Below are 19,074 nucleotides of genomic sequence, written 5' to 3'. Positions count from 1 at the left end.
GGGACCTTCACTTTCAGAGGCCTTCCGATTGGTTCAGGAGTTTGGGGACTGCTCCCGATTTCCAATCAATTGGAAAAAATCCTCCCTCTTCCCTATTGACGAGGCAGTAGTAGTCCCATTGAACTGCCCCATCCCGTTGGCCACCTTCTTTAGATATCTGGGGATTGAGATCCAGCTTCCCATCTCTAAATTTCTGGAGACAAACTTGACAAATGCCGGTTGTGATAAATTTTCGGGAGAAGGTACGGAAATGGCAGAATTTACCGATCACCTTGATGGGACGGATAAATCTGTTTAAAATGATTTTTCTCCCCAAGTTTCTATACATTCTCTCGAATTTCCCGATTTTTGTGACACTACGTGTCTTTAAGCACATAGACTCCATTATAGTGGGTTTTCTGTGGGGTTCCAAGGCACCCAGGGTATCTTTGGCAGTTTTGAAGTTACCAATTACAATGGGAGGGATGGCCCTTCCTGATCTGCGGTCTTACTTTATGGCTTCACAGCTATCCTTCCTGCACTGGAGACTGCTTCCGCTAACGCCTAATGCCACTACCCTCTTGGAGTCAGCAGTTGCCACCTCTCAGGAATCATTACAAAATATGTTGTACAGGAAAGGGATCCCGGGGAGGGAGGTGGGTTCTGTTATGGCACTCCCGGGGAAAGTGTTCCACCTATGCTCCAAACGGAGAAAAGACGATCCCTTGTGGTTGTCTCCTAACAGTCCCCTGTGGTGTAATAGAACCCTTAAAGAATTTCTAAAATTACCGGATGGGCACAGCACCTGGGCTAGATATGGCATAAAATATTTGCATCACATATATCAGGATAATCATCTCTGTACTTTCACACAACTAAGAGAAACCTTTGGAGTGCCCAGGACCTGGCTCTTTCGATATACGCAATTGCGCCATGCAGAGATTGCGCAGTTTGGGAGAGGTGAAACTATGGTACAGAACACGGACTTGGAGAAGGTTCTGATTGATCCAGATCCGGCTAAGCAAATCTCTAGATACTATGGGGCAGTGGGGCCGGGGGTAGTGAACACACCTTCCAGGTCCATGGCGCGGTGGATGACCATTGTCCCGGAGTTGTCGACAGAATTGTGGCAGGAGGTATTGGACACATACTTGGTGTCTGTTGTCTCCTCTATGGACAAAATGATCCAGTTCTGTTACCTTCACCAACAGTACTATACACCAGCTAGGCTTTACTGAATGCAAAGGAGAGACTCATCTCTCTGCCATAAATGCAAGGGGGCAGAGGGTTCTTTCCTACATATGGTATGGGTATGTGAAAAAGTGAGACCACTTTGGTGACTGAATTTATCTCAGACCAATTTGGGCTATCTAATATTTGCTCCCCCTTACGATGCCCTTGGGGTTTTTGACCAAGAAGAAATGAATGCATATACAAAATTATTCCTTAGGATTCTTTTCTTTGGGGTGAGGAAACTTATTGTCAGATGCTGGATACATGATGAACTGTTGACCCTGGGGATGTGGATAAAAATAATAAATGCTGATGTACTGATGTATAAAATGACTTATGAAGCTAGAGAGGCCCCCAAGAAGTTCAGGAAGGTATGGTCTAGATGGGTAGATGTTGGAGGGAGAGGGGTGATAGAACATTAGATTTTTTTGAGGTTGCTTTCCCAAAAAATGACTAAGGGCGGATAGTGAGTACCTTTTTCAATATGGTCAGAATTGTTTTTTTGTGTATCCTACCGAAAGCAACGCCAAAAACAGACACCCCCTGGGGGAGGGAGGGAAGGGAGTTTTACTTTTAGCTGGATTAACTAGCAAGTTTTTTTTGTTCAGGTTTACTATTTGTTTTGTTTTTTTTTTTTTTAAAAGAAAAAAGCACATGTACTCCTATCTATGATAGGGATAGGGTCTGACTGGCACAGCTAAGTGAGCATTGATATGTAAAATGTTATGGTAAATATTGGATGTTGATTTCTTTATTGCTTTGGATGTAACCCCTATCTGATGTACTATATGATTACTATTTAAGTGCATAATAAATCTTTACAAAACTTACAAAATCTGCAGGGGATTAAATAATTATTTCTCCCACTGTACATTAAAACAAATAAAAAATTAAAATAAAACATATAGTAACCCAGTTAACTGTACCTAACACAAGCCTCTTACTAAACATCAAACAAAATGGTTGGGGGCCTCCCAAGACCTACTAAAATATACTCCTCCAACACCTCTTCTGTTTTCCACCTCTTCGTTGCACTGAAAGTATTTGTCATTGTTATGAGTCCGTCTGTATATGAAATACAATCAGGAATCAAATTCCACCAAAAACCAACCATGCTAACCCCTTCAGGCTATCTAACTAAAATTTGTACCCCGACTTCCAATTACCACACCTGTGGCAACTATAAAATAAAACAAGTCCAAATAAAGCACAAAACCTGCTTTTGATGCTTTTCAGAGGAAATTGTTGTCACCTCAAAGTCACCGCAACCCTTACCCTCCCCCCTCCCTCACAACTAACAGCCACCTTTCCTAAGCACCCTTATCTCTTCCTGCTACCTACTCCTATTTGTTTATTTAAGCCGTAATTTCCCACCTGAATATGCCATTGCCACCCTGCTCAAGCCTTCCCTTCGTCTAGAACTATGGAGAGTTGCATTCACACCTATGCACATATACATTCTTGATGTGCCTTACTGCATACATTAAAGCCTAGTACATACCACCAGGGTTTTTTTCGTTTAACCCAGAAATCTGACTTTTAATCTTAGAATTCTGACTTTCAGCTCCCGGTCACACTGGCGCAATGTGTCACGCAATTTGACAATTCCAAGTAGCACCCCATTGTCGGCAATGGAACTGTTAAAATTGCCACGACTCATGTCTCAGCGACTTTGAAAAAGGTTCCTGCACTACTTTTTACCAATTTACCAATCAGAGGTACAAATCGCACTGATCTACAGCTTTGCAATCACTCTGAAGTAGCGTGATTTCAAAGCCGCACCAGTGTAAGCCAGGGATTAATCTGATAATCTTAACTTTAAAACTCAGAATTTTGTTTAACCACTTGCCGACCGGCGCACGCCGATATACATCGGCACAATGGCAGGGGTGGGCAAATGGGTGTACCTGTACGTCCCCTTTAAGAGCCAGGGATAGCAGGCGCACGCGCTCGCCCGCCGCGTACAGCGTGACTGTGCCCGAGGGACCGGTGGACATCGAGTCTCCCGGCAATCGTGTCACGGAGCCTCAGAATGGGGACGTACCTATGTAAACAAGGCATTTCCCTGTTCTGGATTGTGACGTGACAGAGATCACTGCTCCCTGTCATCGGGAGTGGTGATCGCTGTCATGTGACTTGAAGCCCATCCCTCCACAGTTAGAATCACTCCCTAGGACACACTTAACCCCTTCATTGCCCCCTAGTGTTAACCCCTTCACTGCCAGTGTCATTTACACAGTAATCAGTGCATTTTTATAGCACTGATCGCAGTATAAATGACAATAGTCCCAAAATAGTGTCAAAAGTGTCCGATGTGTCCGCCATAATGTCGCAGTCCCGATAAAAATTGCAGATCGCCGTCATTACTAATAATAAATAAATAAATAAATAAAAATGCCATAAAACTATCCCCTATTTTGTAGACGCTATAACTTTTGCGCAAACCAATCAATATACGCTTATTGTGATTTTTTTTTTACCAAAAATATGTAGAAGAATACATATCAGCCTAAACTGAGGAAAACAATTGTTTTTTTATATATTTTTGGGGGAAATTTATTATAGCAAAAAGTTTTTAAAAATGTGTTTTTTTTTCAAAATTGTCGCTCTTTTTTTGTTTATAGCGCAAATAATAAAAACCGTGATCAAATAACACCAAAAGAAAGCTCTATTTGTGGGGAAAAAAGGACGTCAATTTTGTTTGGGTGCAACGTCGCACGACCGCGCAATTGTCAGTTAAAGCGACGCAGTGCCGAATCGCAAAAAGTGCTCTGGTCAGGAAGGGGTAAAATCTTCCGGGCCTGAAACGGTTAATACATTTACAATGGCCCCAGGGCTCTTCTGTGCTTTTGCACATTTTCCAGCACTTCACACTTTTGTTGGTTAGCATGCACATTTGTGTATTTGTTTGTGCACTATAAAATGTAATGAATAAACAGTGATTTTGCATGGTATCAATGCAATTAAACTGCAAACAACTGCATAATAAATGCAGTTTTCCATTTTTTTTTTAAACAGATTGCCTAACGTCCATAGAGGCAAAAAATATTACACATTGTTCACATTTTTTAAGGTGCGGTATATGCAGGTGAACTAACCACATGGAGATAAATGGAAGTTCAACCTTAAAGGGGTTGTAAAGGTAAATTTTTTTTTCTTTAAAAATAACAAACATGTCATACTTACCTTCACTGTGCAGCTCGTTCTGCACAGAGTGGCCCCCAACCTGCTCTTCTGGGGTCCCTCGGCGGCTGTCTCAGCTCCTCCCCGCAATAACTAACCACCTTAATGCGAGCTCCCTCGCATGGTGGTTAGTTATTGCGGGCGCGCTCCCGTGATACAGCCAGCGGCTATAGCCGCTGGCTGTATCACTCCGCCCCGCCCCCGGCGCGCCGCGTCATTGGATGTGATTGACAGCAGCGCGAGCCAATGGCTGCGCTGCTTTCAATCCATCCACTATAGCCAATCAGCGACCAGGCTGATCGGCTGAATGGAGGTCGGGAACGAGCGGCCGAGTTTCGAGGTGTCAGGTAAGTAAAACGGGGGGGCTGGGGGCGGCGGTATTATCAAAAGTTTTTTCACCTTAATGCATAGAATGCATTAAAGTGAAAAAATGTATACCTTTACAATCCCTTTAATAAAGTAAAATGGACTAGTATGAGCTCACAGTCAGTAGTAACACTTTATCATTTTGTCTGCTTATTGGGTATTCTGGCCTCTGTGCTTTTTTTTAAAATAAGGACTTTTTATAGTCAAAGATTCAGAAAAATAACTGATTTACCCAATGCAGTTGCCAAACCTTCTATGTGAGGCTATTTGAAGCTTTCCAATAGTAGGTAATGAATAGATCCACCAACTAATTTATTCTTGCTCAGACATCACACCATCTTTCACAAACAAGGCCCCTAGTGTTTAATTATGTTGTATTTTGTTCTTAGTTTAGTATAGTGACTCTGCAGTAAAGGATGCGATTTAACATTTCCTTCGTAAAAATACATGTTTGCTTTATTTGCAGTTTTGACAGCATTCTACTAGGAATATAGCCGGGAAATATTAACACAATCGAAGCAGATCTAATAGATTAAAACAAGATTTGGATGGTAAAAACAAGCCACGTGTTAAAAAAAAACAAAAAAAACAAAACTATTATACCTGCAAAAAAATAAGAGACTGAATACTTTCCTGCTGCCCATTTCTCTAAAGCACCACTCCTTTCAAGTTATGTACTGCACTGAAGACTGCTGGGAAACTGACACTTCCAGGTGTGTCAATTTGGGCAAATGCCAACTTAAAGCAGTCACTGGATTGTCATTGGAACAGGCAGGGCTTTTTTCAGTGGGAACGCGGGGGGAACACAGTCCCACCTCGAGAACTAAATGTATGTAATGGCAAGAGGTGCTGGGGTGTGCTGGAGGGTCTATTGATGCTGGCTGCTGGGGAATCTATTGTTGCTAGAGGGGATCTATTTTTGCAAAGGAAGGGGGTCTATTGTTGCTGGGAAAGTCTTATGTTGCTCGTAGGGGATCTATTGATTAACACTGTAAAGATGGTAACGGTAAGCCCAAATCTATTTAGCAGCTCCTTCGGGGGTCAGTGCTACATGTGGGGGCTCGTCCGGGATTTGAACCCAGCACCTCTCGCAACTAGAGGAATTTTTGCCAAGGAATTAATGCAGTAGAGGGTTTTGGACTTTGTCATTTTTTTTTCTTTCAACACAAGGTAAAATTGTGGGTTAAGGTTCTGGCGCGTCAGCTGTGGGCGGAGTCAAGAAAGCCCGGGAGTTGCGTGACCAGAGGAGCCAAAAAGGAGGAGTGGTTCCAACTACTTGTTGAGTGAGACACCGCATGGTCTGGCTAAACATGAAAAGGAACATCCTGTTTAGTCGCCGCCATGTTCCGAGTGCCAGGAATGCAGTCTGTTATGGGGCCCAGAAGGTTCTCTGGAGGTACCACTACGAGTATCAGACTGCCTGGAACGATGCTGATGGACACGGGGATTAGCTTGCAACCACATGGGTGCTTCATCCTGTATACAACAGGAGATTCAGAGGCTCTGGGCATGCTGTGTAACGGATGCGAGGGACTGGTCGCAAGTCCTCAACCATTTGTTTGATGTCTGCACTGTGGAGAGTACCTGTTCACTGTGGAACAACCCACCTTGTCGCCTCGGGCCTACCGGATGGATTGGGCCACAGGCATCGCCACTGAAGAGACTGTTACATTTAATCCTGCAGTCAGGTCTATGCTCTCAAAGCCTGCTACGCCGAGTGTTCCTGAGAGAGATGGTGTTGTAACTACCATTGGGGAATCAACAGTAGACATTGCTACTACCATCATTTCTACCACTACCGATCTTGCAGTTCCTACTCAAAAGAAGGTCGGGTACGTGAAAGCGGTCAAGGTTTACCTCAGACACTGCCTGAACCGGATCCCCAGAAGGAGTCCACGTCAGGAACAGATGAGATCACTGGGTACATTGTGCATGGGGGGACTGTTTGCCGATACATGCCTGCAGAGGAGTGGGACTCGGAAATAGACTCTCTCTCAGATCTTTTAGGAGATGATGATCTCTTTGAAACTATGTCTCAGGAGATGCTGTGGGCGAATAGTGACGATGTTGCTGCAACATTTAACTTGTCTGACTGGGCAGCTGTGAACTCGGGGAGCACATCACCTCAGGCGGAAACCCCTACAATCACTAGCGGGACTTTGTCTAAAAATGCCGGTCTGTCCAGGTCAAACAAATCATCTCTCTTTGCCATGGTGCACAAATCCCCAGTTTCATGTGTGCCTTCTGGTCTGGGAAGTTTCCGTTCTTTGCCAAGGCTTGCTCGATCTCAACGGCTGTTAAACAAGCGAGTGGCCATAGAATATGGACTTGAATTTCTGTACGTTCCCAGGGATATCATGCAAGAGATTGAGGGAAACAGAGAGAGCTGGTATAGTAAAGACGTTTGGGACTATTTGAAAGTACCAAAGCCCTTTAGGAAGCCAGGATGTTCTTCGGTGATGGATGATCGGTTTGACGGATGCCTGTTGCATTGGAGCTATGGGAGGCACATATATGCGGACAAAGTTGTTATCTGTCGGCCTGGAAAAGACAACATTGTATACTTCATCACCACAGTGGATGCACAAGGGAAAGCTGTGACTTTGCCTGATCCCCATTTTTATTGGTGAATTATGGTAATTGTTTCTGTTGGTATTGGTCTAAGAAAAAAATTTATTTTTTCTTCGATGCAAGGACTTGGGAAATAGTTAGTTAGTGTCAGTGGATAGAGAAACTGCGTGTCAAGATTTTCAAACTCTTTTAACACTTGTCTAAAAGGACTTGCAATAAAAAAACATTCTGCCACTAGGTGGTAGCAGTCTGCCCAACAAGGTTGAACTTTCTGTACTTAGTTATTTCTAAAAAAAAATATATATATAAATAAATTATTCATAGCGAGAAAGAAAATGTAATTTTCCAGGAAAAGGGGATTTTGCTTCTTGCAAGAAAGGTACTGGCTTGTGTATTTCTGTTTCTTTTTTGTGTGTTTTTGTTTCAGATTCAACTGGATCTTCTGGCAAGCAACCGGAGAAGTGGTGGCATAGATAGCTAGATAGATCATGGGAATGTGTTGCTGTATTTTCTAATTCATGTGTTGTTACTTTACCCCTTTTCCCCCTTTTACTCAAATGTTGGGATTCAGGTACTTGACTTTCAGGATTGAGAGTCAATTTTTTATTTATTTTTTTTATTTTTCCCAACCATGCGGACATCGTCTATTGCGGTGGGGGGAGTATGTAGCGCCCTGCTCCTAAAGAGCAGATGCTATTCTTTTCAAATTTAAGTTTAGTTGAAGCTACAGTTTGGCTCAGCTTATTATTTTCAAAAGTTACTGGGTTTCTGTACTAGTTTGGCTGGACTGTGCAAATTTCCATCCGACCATGGGTGGTGCTGTTACCATTGGTGGATGTTGTAAATACAGTCTGGTTGGACATATTGAATATTCTTTGCCCAGAGATAGTTCGGTGGGAGTGGTTCATCTGCTGTGCATTCTGGGTAGGGGTATTTAAGGGGCAGACACCATTTTTTTAGAAAGGAGAGGGTGGTTCGCGCTTCCTGACCTCATTGCCCTCCTGGCCTGGGGGGGGGATTGCTGTTGCTTAAAATTCTGCTTTAAGGTCGGCGGACCCAAGGCCCAGCTACTTGAAAAAGGCCCAAAGTTTTGGTGTCCTATTGGTCCATAGGATGGTCTCTTTGCTGTCTGGCCTGCGGGAAGAAGCAAAGGACTGTAGCAACCGGGGGAGGACTCTTCAGGAGAGGACCGAGCATAAGGCTGGTATCTTGAGAAGAACCTGGGAACTCAGTCGGACACGCATCTGGGATCAAGTATAACCATCAGTTTATTCAAGATTGTCAGGTCTGTGGTCGAGACCGTGACAAGCACCGTAAGCAGTTTATTCAAGATTGTCAGGTCTGTGGCAGAGACTGTGACAAGCATCGTAAGCAGTTTATTCAAGATTGTCAGGTCTGTGGCAGAAAACGTGTCCTAGCATTGCATCGGTTGCTAGGTTGGTGAGAGAGACCTATCCGATGGTTGCTAAATCCAGCTGTGGAGTTGCTGCTCTCTGAATATAGAAATTACCTCTAACTGCAATATTCAAGGTACCTGAATCCTTTCCACCCATTTACCCTGCTATTGCATATTTTGTTCTTTCAATAAAACCAGGAAAAAAGGATCGAGTGCTGGAGCCAGTGTCTTTAATTGAATTTCTACTATGGGACCCCTATGATTAACACTGTGTAGATGGTAATGGTAAGCCCAAATCTATTCAGCAGCTCCTTCGGGGGTCAGTGCTACATCAGCAAGAGCAATTTGGCCACACCCACCGTCCACTGCGGCACACTATGCGTGCCGCATTACTACTCTCCTTGGAGCATCCAAAGGTTTTCCAGGCCACTTAGGTGTTCGGGTTTGGCTTCAAGAAAAGGCGGCAACCCTAGATCAGAGGAATGGATGGCAGGATAAGTAATACAATTTTTTTAATGGGAACTCTTTTTTCATCTATTTTATGTGGCCGCAGATTTGCTTTTACGTGAACAAATGTCCAGACTATGCACACTTTGGTGTTTACACATTCAGAACAAGCAGCGAACGCTCTTTAAAACAAGCCTGTTTTTCATCTATGTAGCAATAGACATTGTGGAAAAAATAATCTTTAATATTCACAACAGAGACACTGAAATTTTAGTTCTTATTATTAGGGCTTGTTCAAGCTTGTGGCAGAACCTTACTGCCCCATGGAAAAGTGATCCAAGCTGGATCGCTTTTTAAAGGTTGGTTGACAGGCAGCGAGGAGGCCATATGTCCATTTGGAAATGAAGAACATGCTGATATTGTTAAGCTGTGCTTTGTCCTTAAAAGCTGCAGATGTAAGCCAAAGGCATATCTTCCATTATTAGTAGTTCCCTGGAGGATGAAATTGGATTGTGGGCAATAACTAGATGATAAAATAACACAGACCACGGATTAGGCACCAGGGATTTCGAGCATGCAATGTAGGGCATTTTGTTAGTAATACAAATACAAATATATTACTGCTTACATTATAGACATATACCTAGTATATCATGTAATGTACAGTATAGGGAAATGATAATGGATTTTGGTTTAAGAAAGCCTGTTTTTTTTACATATCCTTGTGTCCATGTTCCATCAGAAAGATTTTCAATCCCAGTCCCAGATAGCAAGCAATTGTGCTGAAAGTTTGAAAATGACTTGCTAAGCTATAGCTAGACTTGCCAGGCTTCACAAGTTTGTTGCACAATTGCAGTCTGCATTGCATGACTCCAGATCAACTTTCTTTGCAAACATTCTGCAAGTCTGCGGCAAGTTCCTTATTCAGTTATGTTGTACAATAGTCACCCCACCACAGGGGGCACTGTGGCTGAATTTCCATGCTGTAGACTTGCAGAGCTCTTGCTGGAGACTCCCCACTGCAAATTTGCTCTTTCTAGAGACTTGCAAGGCTAATTTGCTACAAATTAGAAAAGTGTCAACTAGAACTTGTGCTTCAAGTGTACAACTCTCCAGTGAAAATGTGCAGCAAGTTAACAAGATTTACAATTCAACACTGACACAAATTTATGTCAAGTTATCCTTGCTATCTGGGGTGAAACATCAGAAAGAAGAAATCTCGCCAAAGTTAGGGAAAGTCTCTTATTTTATTTTACACTAGGTATTAGAGGTAAAACCTCAAAAATTGTATATTTACTATAACTCTCTGAACCAGCATGGTTGTCATAAGATGAAGCATAGAGGGATAAAAGTCCCCAATGGGGACACAGACAACAGTGAAAATACAACAAAGGTTCTAAACTTTCCATATTTTATCCAACACGAAAAGTTTGCTAAACAAAGATCATTTGGTTCTTTTAAAGATTCAATGACCATCGCCCAATCCACCAATAACTAATGCATACCTCCCAACATTTGGAGACGGGAATGAGGGACACCTACTTGCAAACGTATGTAGGCATAGGACACGCCTCCCTGACACACCCCTTAAAGGAGAATTAACCAAAAAAAGGTTAATTAAATCCCCAAGGACTTTTTTTTACCACTCCTATTCCTTTATATTGGCTTTTAAAATTTACAAATGCAGCAATTTAGAAAGTGGATGAAATGTTTAGCATTGGGAAACACTTTTTGAAAGATAAAAAGTGTATTTTATATACAACTATATAGATCAGACCAAAATGAGGGACAAATGAGGAGGAAAGTGGGACAGAGGGACATTGCTCCAAATCGGGGACAGTCCCTCAAAATCAGGGACAGTTGGGAGGTATGCTACTGTATTGGAACCCAGTTGTATGTTTACTGTATGTGATACCCAGAACTTCTGCAGATACCCCAAACCAATCATTGAAGGAGGTTTGATCATTTAAGACTGCTTTTACTAGCTGGTTGCTTTTGTTTCTCGCCAAATAGGGCAGCACTGAGCAGTGTCTGTACAGGACATACGTATCCGATTTCCACTATAGTGTTGATATACGTTAAGGCCACTGTCATTCTCCAGAACTATCCTGAAGCAGTCTCCACCTAATGTCTGTAAACGTCCCCACATGTAATATTCTTCATGATCTGGATTGAATGCACTCATAATTTGATTATATGTTTCATTTTAGATACGAAATGTGGAAACCAACCAATGTCTAGATAATATGGGCCGTAAAGAGAATGAAAAAGTTGGCATATTCAATTGCCATGGCATGGGAGGAAACCAGGTAAGCTCATACTCTAGTCTGCAACAGTAGTTGCATTAAAAATACACTATATTACCAAAAGTATTGCGACACCTGCCTTTACGCGCACATGAACTTAAATGGCATCCCAGTCTTAGTCCGTAGGGTTCAATATTGAGTTGGCCCACACTTTGCAGCTATAACAACTCTTCTGGGAAGGCTGTTCACAAGGTTTAGGAGTGTGTCTATGGGAATTTTTGACCATTCTTTCAGAAGCGCATTTGTGAGGTCAGACACTGATGTTGGATGAGGAGGCCTGGTTTGCAGTCTCCGCTCTAATTTATTACAGTGGTGTTCTATCGGGTTAAGGTCAGAACTCATTCATGACTTTATGGACCTTGCTTTGTGCATTGGTGCACAGTCATGTTGGAACAGGAAGGGGCCATCCCCCAACTGACGCCTTAAGAGTTCCCTTCACTGGAACTAAGGGGCGAAGTCCAACCCCTGGAAAACAACCCCACACCATAATCCCCCCTCCACCAAATGATTTGGACCAGTGCACAAAGCAGGGTCCATAATGACATGGGTGAATGAGTTTGGGGTGGAGGAACTTGACTAGCCTGCACAGATTCTCAGATAAAACATGGAGAACAATGAGCAGTAGTGTTATCACCAAATCTCATTACAAATCAAGTGAGACTAGCAGTCAGAGGCCAATTCACACTACAGTTATGCAGATATAAGACTAAAGGAACAGAAATGCCTAGGCACAGGAAGTACATCACTAATTTTCATGAGGAATTCAGGACAAAAATGTATATTATTCAGGGCACTGCTTAGGCCATTTCTAGATGTCCCCCATCAGACAGCAAATCTTGACTTTTTTAGGTTCACTTTTGAGGTCCAATTTAACCTTTTGTATTTCCCTAAACAGTAGGGTGCATGGTTATTTATTTATTTATTTTTTATATAATACTGACAATTTATGCAGCGATTTACATATATATTGTACATTCACAGCAGCCCCTGCATTCTATGCATGAAGGTGAAAAACCTTCTCTGTGCAGCTCCCCTCCCAGCCAACCCTGCTCTCCCAGCTCTCTGCCACCTCATTGGCTTAGACACAGCAGCAGGAGTCAATTACAGCCTGTGAGGAGGGAGCGGAGGGCGGGGCCAAGCCCCTTTCTGTGTTTCAATGGACACACAGAGTGAAGCTCGGGAGCAAATACGCATGAGTGCCCCTATAGCAAGCAGCTTGCTATGGGAGCACTCAGCAGGGGGAGGAGCACACAATGTCAGCAGGGGACCTGAGAAAAGAGGATCAGGCCTGCTCTGTGCAAAACCATTGCACAGAGCAGGTAAGTACAACATGTCTGTTATTTGATAAAAAAAGACAGTAATGAAGACAGTACACAAGTTTTTGACAATTCCTTTATTAAAAAATAAAAAACAATAACCCCCATGTAAATGAAGCGTTCGAGGCCGGATTTTTTTTTTTCCGGGTCTGGCAGTGGCGGCAGGCAGAGTTATTGACGATGGATCTACATCGAGGCACATTGTTTTTTAATAATAAAGGCATTGTCAAAAACTCATGTATTGTCTTTATTTACTTTTTAGACTTTTTTGGTGAATGGGTAGGGGCGCTATGTATCCCATACTCATTCACATGGGGGGGGGGATCTGGGGACCCCCTTGTTAAAGAGGGCTTCCAAATTCCAATAAGCTCCCCGCCCACAGACCCCTGCAATCACAGCTCAGGGTTGTAAGTAAGAGGCCATTGTCATTATCAACATGGGGACAAGGTGCCTAGGGGTGGGGGGCAGAGCCAAAGCACCCCCCAATGTTGGGAGCATGTGGCCTGGTATGACACGGGGAGGGGTCGCTCATCCCCCACTTTCCTTGCCTGCTTGGATAAAGGTCTGGTATAGATCTTGGAGGGGACCCCACGCCATTTTTTAAAACAAAATAGTGTGGCGTAACGCTTGGGAGGGGACCTCATGCAGTTTTTAAAAAAAATTTCTTTGTTTTGTTTACATTTCAGCTATCAGTGGGGAAGCCTGCTGACAGCCGGCTTCAGTCATTGGGTGTTAAGGATACGGTAGCTGCGTTCCCAGCCCGCTGCTTAACAACCAGCACAAACTTTCACACAGAATTCGAATTGGTCGATCATTTTTTGACCACCAATCCGAATTTGAATCGTTCCGAAAATGTGGAATTCGTTAGAAAATGAATCAATAAAACATATTTTAATGAAAACTAAACTAAACCAAACAAATTCCAAAATGAATCAATGAAGCAAAATTAGTAACGTAACAAATCGGAAACTAAACAAAACACATTTTTCTGTTCTGCACATTTCTAATGTGTACTGCCCTGAGGAGCTGCATATCTGTGTTCTAGTGGGCAGTTGGGGGGTGGCAAAACTGTGTCTTAAATGCCTGGTTTTACCAGCCCCTGGCTGCACATCTGAATGAGCCCTTAGACTGTGTCTCAGAAACAAGAACAATCAGCAACTGTTACTCTGGCAGATCAAACCTGTATGATGTCGATCCTATAGACAAATCTACTCTAGTCCCTTTTTAGAGAGCTGTGATTTTTTTTTTTTTTTCATATTTCCCTTTTCTCCCAGGCAATATTCCTTCTACACTGCAGGCCGTCTACCATTAATGCCATGACAGATAATGAAATCAGTGTGACATTTCTTTCATAATTAGGAGAGGAGAGGTATATAAGACTCTGGTGATGCGAATAGAACTCAGAGAAGTAACGCTGGCATATTTCTTCATACAGGAGGTCTTGACAACATAATACTCAACAGAACAAGAAAGGTCTGTTTAATCACATCAGCTTTGCTAGGCTGTGGGAGCGTCTTCGGATCTCAACTGATGTGCTTTTTTATTCTGGAGAGATCAAACTCTTCCAGGGACATCTCTGAAAATAAGGCATGCCTTAGAAGTGGGTATTTGATGTATGAGAAGTTAAAAGGGTTAAACAAATGATTGTTCAGCCCCACAATGAAAGAGGAGGCACTAGGAATTTGACAGCTGCCTTCATTTCAATAAGGCACACGTATTAGACTTACAAAGCAGTGTTTGTTTTTGATCACTGTCTGTCGGGCAAGGGTTGGCTGATCCTGCTGGGTATTAATAAAGGACTTCACACAAGGAACAATATCCTCCAGAGTTACTACACTGATGCATCAAAGGCAAGTGAGACATTTTGGCCAGTCCACTTGAAGGTTATTTTTAATCACATGGGGAACTGGGAGGCTGAGCAGTCACTTGCTTCTTATACGCCTTAAAAACTCTAATAGTTACAGTGGAACCTTGGATTACAAGCATAATCCGTTCCAGGAGAATGCTTGTAGTCCAAAGCACTCGCATATCAAAGCGAGTTTCCCCATAGAAGTCAATGGAAATGAAGATAATTATTTCTGCATTGACTTCTATTGCATGCAATACCGCATGTGGCCAGAGGTGGGGGGGGGCACCAAAGAGCCTCAGAAACACTCGAGGACAGCTCGGCTGAACTCAGAATCCCTCAGAAAGGCTCGGAAACACTGGGGAACTGAGTATTTCCGAGTGTTTCTGAGTATTTCCGAACAGCTCCGAACCGTTCCGAGTGTCACCGGCGCCCCTGCACCTCTGGCCAAATGTGGTACTGCACGCCCCATTAGCTTGAATTCTGCTCGTTTTACGAGACAACACTCGCAAACCAAGTCAGAATTAAAAAAAAAAAAAAGTTGCTTGTCTTTCAAAACGCTCATTAACCATGTTACTCGTTAACCAAGGTTCCACTGTATATCTTTCTGCTATAATTTCTATCTCTATTCCTGTCTGCCTGGAAATTTGGGATGCACCCACCTTTTGTGTGTTACAGCTACTTCTGTTGCTTTTTTCATAATATAATGTAGCAATGACCCCCAAAGGAGCCGTTGGAAATCACTTGGTCCCCTTACCTGTTTAGAGGCTGCCCACCCTGTTTCCCGGGACCTGTAGCACACCAACAAACTCAGTCTAGGGGTCTTTTTAGGATTTATCGCAGGGTTGTAGTTCCACTGTCCACCTGCGGGTGTCTCCCAGCAGCCAGAAGATCCCAGTAATCAGTTTCCACCTGATTCTGGTTCCTGGGTATTACACTGCGCTTCAGGGTTTTGCCTGCTATACAGAGACTTCCTTTGTGTTAACCGCTTGCTGACCAGCCGCTGTCATTATACTGCGGCAGGTCGGCTTGATTTCACTGTAGCTGTACGTCGGTCCCTTTAACAGCTATAGCAGGCGCTGTATGGCGGGGGGAGCTGATGCGCATGGCCTTCAGCATTTTTATAGCAGTGATGTCACTGGTCCCAAAAAAAGTGTCAAAAGTGTCCGATCTGTCTGCTGCAATGTCGCAGTCCTGCTAAGAAATCACTGATTGCCATTAATAGTAAAAAAAAAATAATAAAAATGCCATGAGTCTATCCCCTATTTTAGTAGATGTTATAACTTTTGCGCAAACCAATCAATATACGCTTATTGTGATTTTTTTTACCAAAAATATGTAGAAGAATACATATCAGCCTAAACTGATGAAGAAATTAGTTTTTTTAAATCGTTTTATTGGATATTTATTATAGCAAAAAGTAAAAAATATTGTTTTTTTTCAAAATTGTCGGTCTTTTTTTGTTTATAGTGCAAAAAATAAAAAATGCAGAGGTGATCAAGTACCACCAAAATAAAGCTCTATTGGAAAAAAAGGATGTCAATTTTGTTTGAGTACAGTGTCATATGGCCGCGCAATTCTCAGTTAAAGCGACGCAGTGCCGTATCGCAAAAAATGGCCTGGTCATTAAGGGGGTAAATCTTCCGGGGCTGAAGTGGTATAATCTTGAGCTTGATTCCAGTCCTGCTCCTAATCTTGTCGTGAGCTATGACTAAGCGCTAAGGCAGTGGTCCACATCCTTTTTGGCACAGAGGACCGGCTGCGTGGAAGAAAATTGTGCCAAGAACCGGGGGGGGGGGGGTTTGCCATGCGGGGGGTAAGCAATTTTTTTTGCGGGCAATGGCTGGTGTTAGCGCTTCAATCATCACGGCACCATGCTTGATATGGTGTCAGGGTGATTGAAGTGCATTCTTTCTATTATTACATTGTAGTGATAATAAATTAGTTCAACTCACGATAATGCAAAATCAGTGGGAGTGTGACGCGGACTGAATTTGTTTATATATGTGTAGGCAGGTGCAGTCTGTATTCTCCACTGCAGGTGGAGCTCGACCACAGCGGCAGTGCAGATGGGGGAGGAAATTGAGAGGAATTTGGTTCCTGTCTGATTTCCTCGGTCATAGGGGGGCTGCTATCTGATTGAATGCTGGCACCCCATGTGACTTTGGTGGCCATCTTTGGTCAGGCAGAGCTATTTAAGACTCTGACTCCCAGGCTTGGAGTGCTTTATGCGAGTCTAGTGTAGGGACAGGTTACCAGTCTGACAGGGACAGTGCTTAGAGATAGGGAAAGGTTCCAGAGAAGTAGGGACAGTGCAGGGAATACATCTATCTCTTTCAGCCTTCAAAACACTGTTCCACCGCTGTCACTGTTATAAGTGACTGCAGATTGGGTTGTGACTCCTTGCTGGTCCTGTTTGTATTTGCTGAACTTTGTTACAGTATACTGCTGTTGCTAGACTTGGACTCTGTGGGGTTGATTTACTAAAACTGGAAAGTGCAAAATCTGGTGCAGCTCTGCATGGTAGCAGCTTACTAATAGCTAACTAGCTAAAAGCTAACAGCTTGGACAAAGAAACCTGGAAGCTGATTGGTTTCTATGCAGAGCTGCACCAGATTTTGCACTCTCCAGTTTTAGTAAATGAACCTCTGTGTGTGTTCACTGCCCTCTGCTGCACCTAACCCATAGTCATGTGCGGTTCGTTTAGTTCCAAATTAAAATTCGGCCAAATTTTTGTTTTTCGGAAATTTGGATGTATCTGAATCTGCCCATAAATTGATTGTTTTTTTTATACCAATCACACATTCGAGGTAGAGGGAGGAACTCTCCCCCTTGTATCCTAACAGTGGGGAATCCCTCCACTGTCATAATACATTAATCAGCACTGCAACTGATTGGCTGTAGTGTTGACTGAACAAAAATTTTCTAACAAGCCCGTTCATGAGAAGTCAATTGTTAGATCAACTTTTCATGAACGTGAACGGCCATAGAGGTCCCTTCTGAACCAGCCACATTTTGATTCAGCTATGGCCAGCTGTTCATTGTTTCGTTATACTGTTTCACTGTTTTAGAGAGTGTCCACTCAGGGCCAGCTCACACCATGGAAACGCAGTCCAGATGCATTCCAGATGCTTTTCTGCATGCGCATTTTTGATGCGTTTCTGTGCATCTTTGATTCAGTCCAGTGCATTTTTCTCCCTCATTTTTTCTTAAAGTGGATGTAAACCCAATGTCATCCTTTCTAAACTACTGCCATAGGGGTTATCTATAAGGATATACATGCCTCCTGCATGTATCTTTACCTGTCTACTGTCTCCCCTCTGTCTGTTATGGAACCCGAAAAACTGCAGATTCTGTGGGCGGGTCTGTTGTCTGGAGCTCGGTGGGTGGAGTCGTGATGTCAGTAGACACCCCACCCACCTCTACACTCCCCTTGTCAATATGCATTTTCTCCTGTGTATTTCTTACACTGAACTTCTGCTATGATCTCTAACATCCAGTGAAAAGACAGGAAAGTAACCACATGACTTCAGCATGCCAAATCATACTGAGGTGTGGAACAGCCAATCCTTACAGAGCTGCTGAAGAAAGGAGTGGGGGAGGGAATTAAAAAATAATGCATGTCTTAGGCTAGTGCACGAGATGTAAATCACCTGTCACTCACAGCAAGGGGGAGGATTTGACAAAGTTTTTCTCAGTTTGTCCAGAATTGTCTCACTGAACAATAAAAGAGGATTGCTCAGAGCTGGATTAACTCTGTGTGACAAGACTGGGCACAAATGATAGGAAATCTTATACTCTACAGTATGATATTAAAAAAAAAAAAATTTCGGGTTTACATCCACTTTAACCCTAAATAAGATCATGTGTGTTCCAGTGCCTTTTTAGTGCAATTAGGTGCATTCCAGTGCATTTTTGATGCTTTTTACAGCGTTCCAGTACAGTCCAGTACAGGAAAAATGCAGCATGTTCTACTTTTTTTCTGGAACTGAAACACACTGGAACTGCAAGCACTGGTGTGAACTATGCCATTGAAAACCATATAACCTACTTTCTATGTGTTTTTGATGCAGAAAAAAAACACACTGGACTGCATGTGGTGTGAACTGGCCCTCAGTGTGGGAAACATGTTTCCAGCTCCTCGTTATCACATAATGCAATATCCCCACTGATTATTAGACATGTGAGATTCGGTTTGTAACAAATAGATTTTCGTACAAATTTGTTAATATTCATACATTCTGATCAATTCGAACATCCGAATAGCTGAAAGAACCGAAATACGAAAATGACGAACTTCCGAATGAGCAAAATAACGAACCTGCGACAATACAAACTTACGCACAGACAAACTTACAAAAATACGAAACTCCGAAACAGTAAAAGAAAGAAAATGACATTTATAACAAATGATTTACATTTCGTATTTTC

General features: G+C 42.8%; 1 protein-coding gene across 2 annotated transcripts in view; it reads left to right on the top strand.

The window, feature by feature from the left end:
• Nucleotides 1-19,074, top strand: part of GALNT13 (polypeptide N-acetylgalactosaminyltransferase 13) — a 540,125-nt gene that overhangs the window by 451,175 nt on the left and 69,876 nt on the right. For both annotated transcript variants that reach the window (XM_073634136.1, XM_073634138.1), the window contains exon 9: nucleotides 11,386-11,484. In XM_073634136.1, coding sequence (XP_073490237.1) covers nucleotides 11,386-11,484 — 99 coding nt within the window. The remainder of the gene's footprint in view (nucleotides 1-11,385; nucleotides 11,485-19,074) is intronic.

This window comes from Aquarana catesbeiana, linkage group LG06 (genome assembly GCF_042186555.1).
Source record: "Aquarana catesbeiana isolate 2022-GZ linkage group LG06, ASM4218655v1, whole genome shotgun sequence".
NCBI lineage: Eukaryota > Metazoa > Chordata > Amphibia > Anura > Ranidae > Aquarana > Aquarana catesbeiana.
The sequence above is the reverse complement of the archived record's forward strand: the minus strand, read 5'-3'. Positions and strand labels throughout refer to the sequence as shown.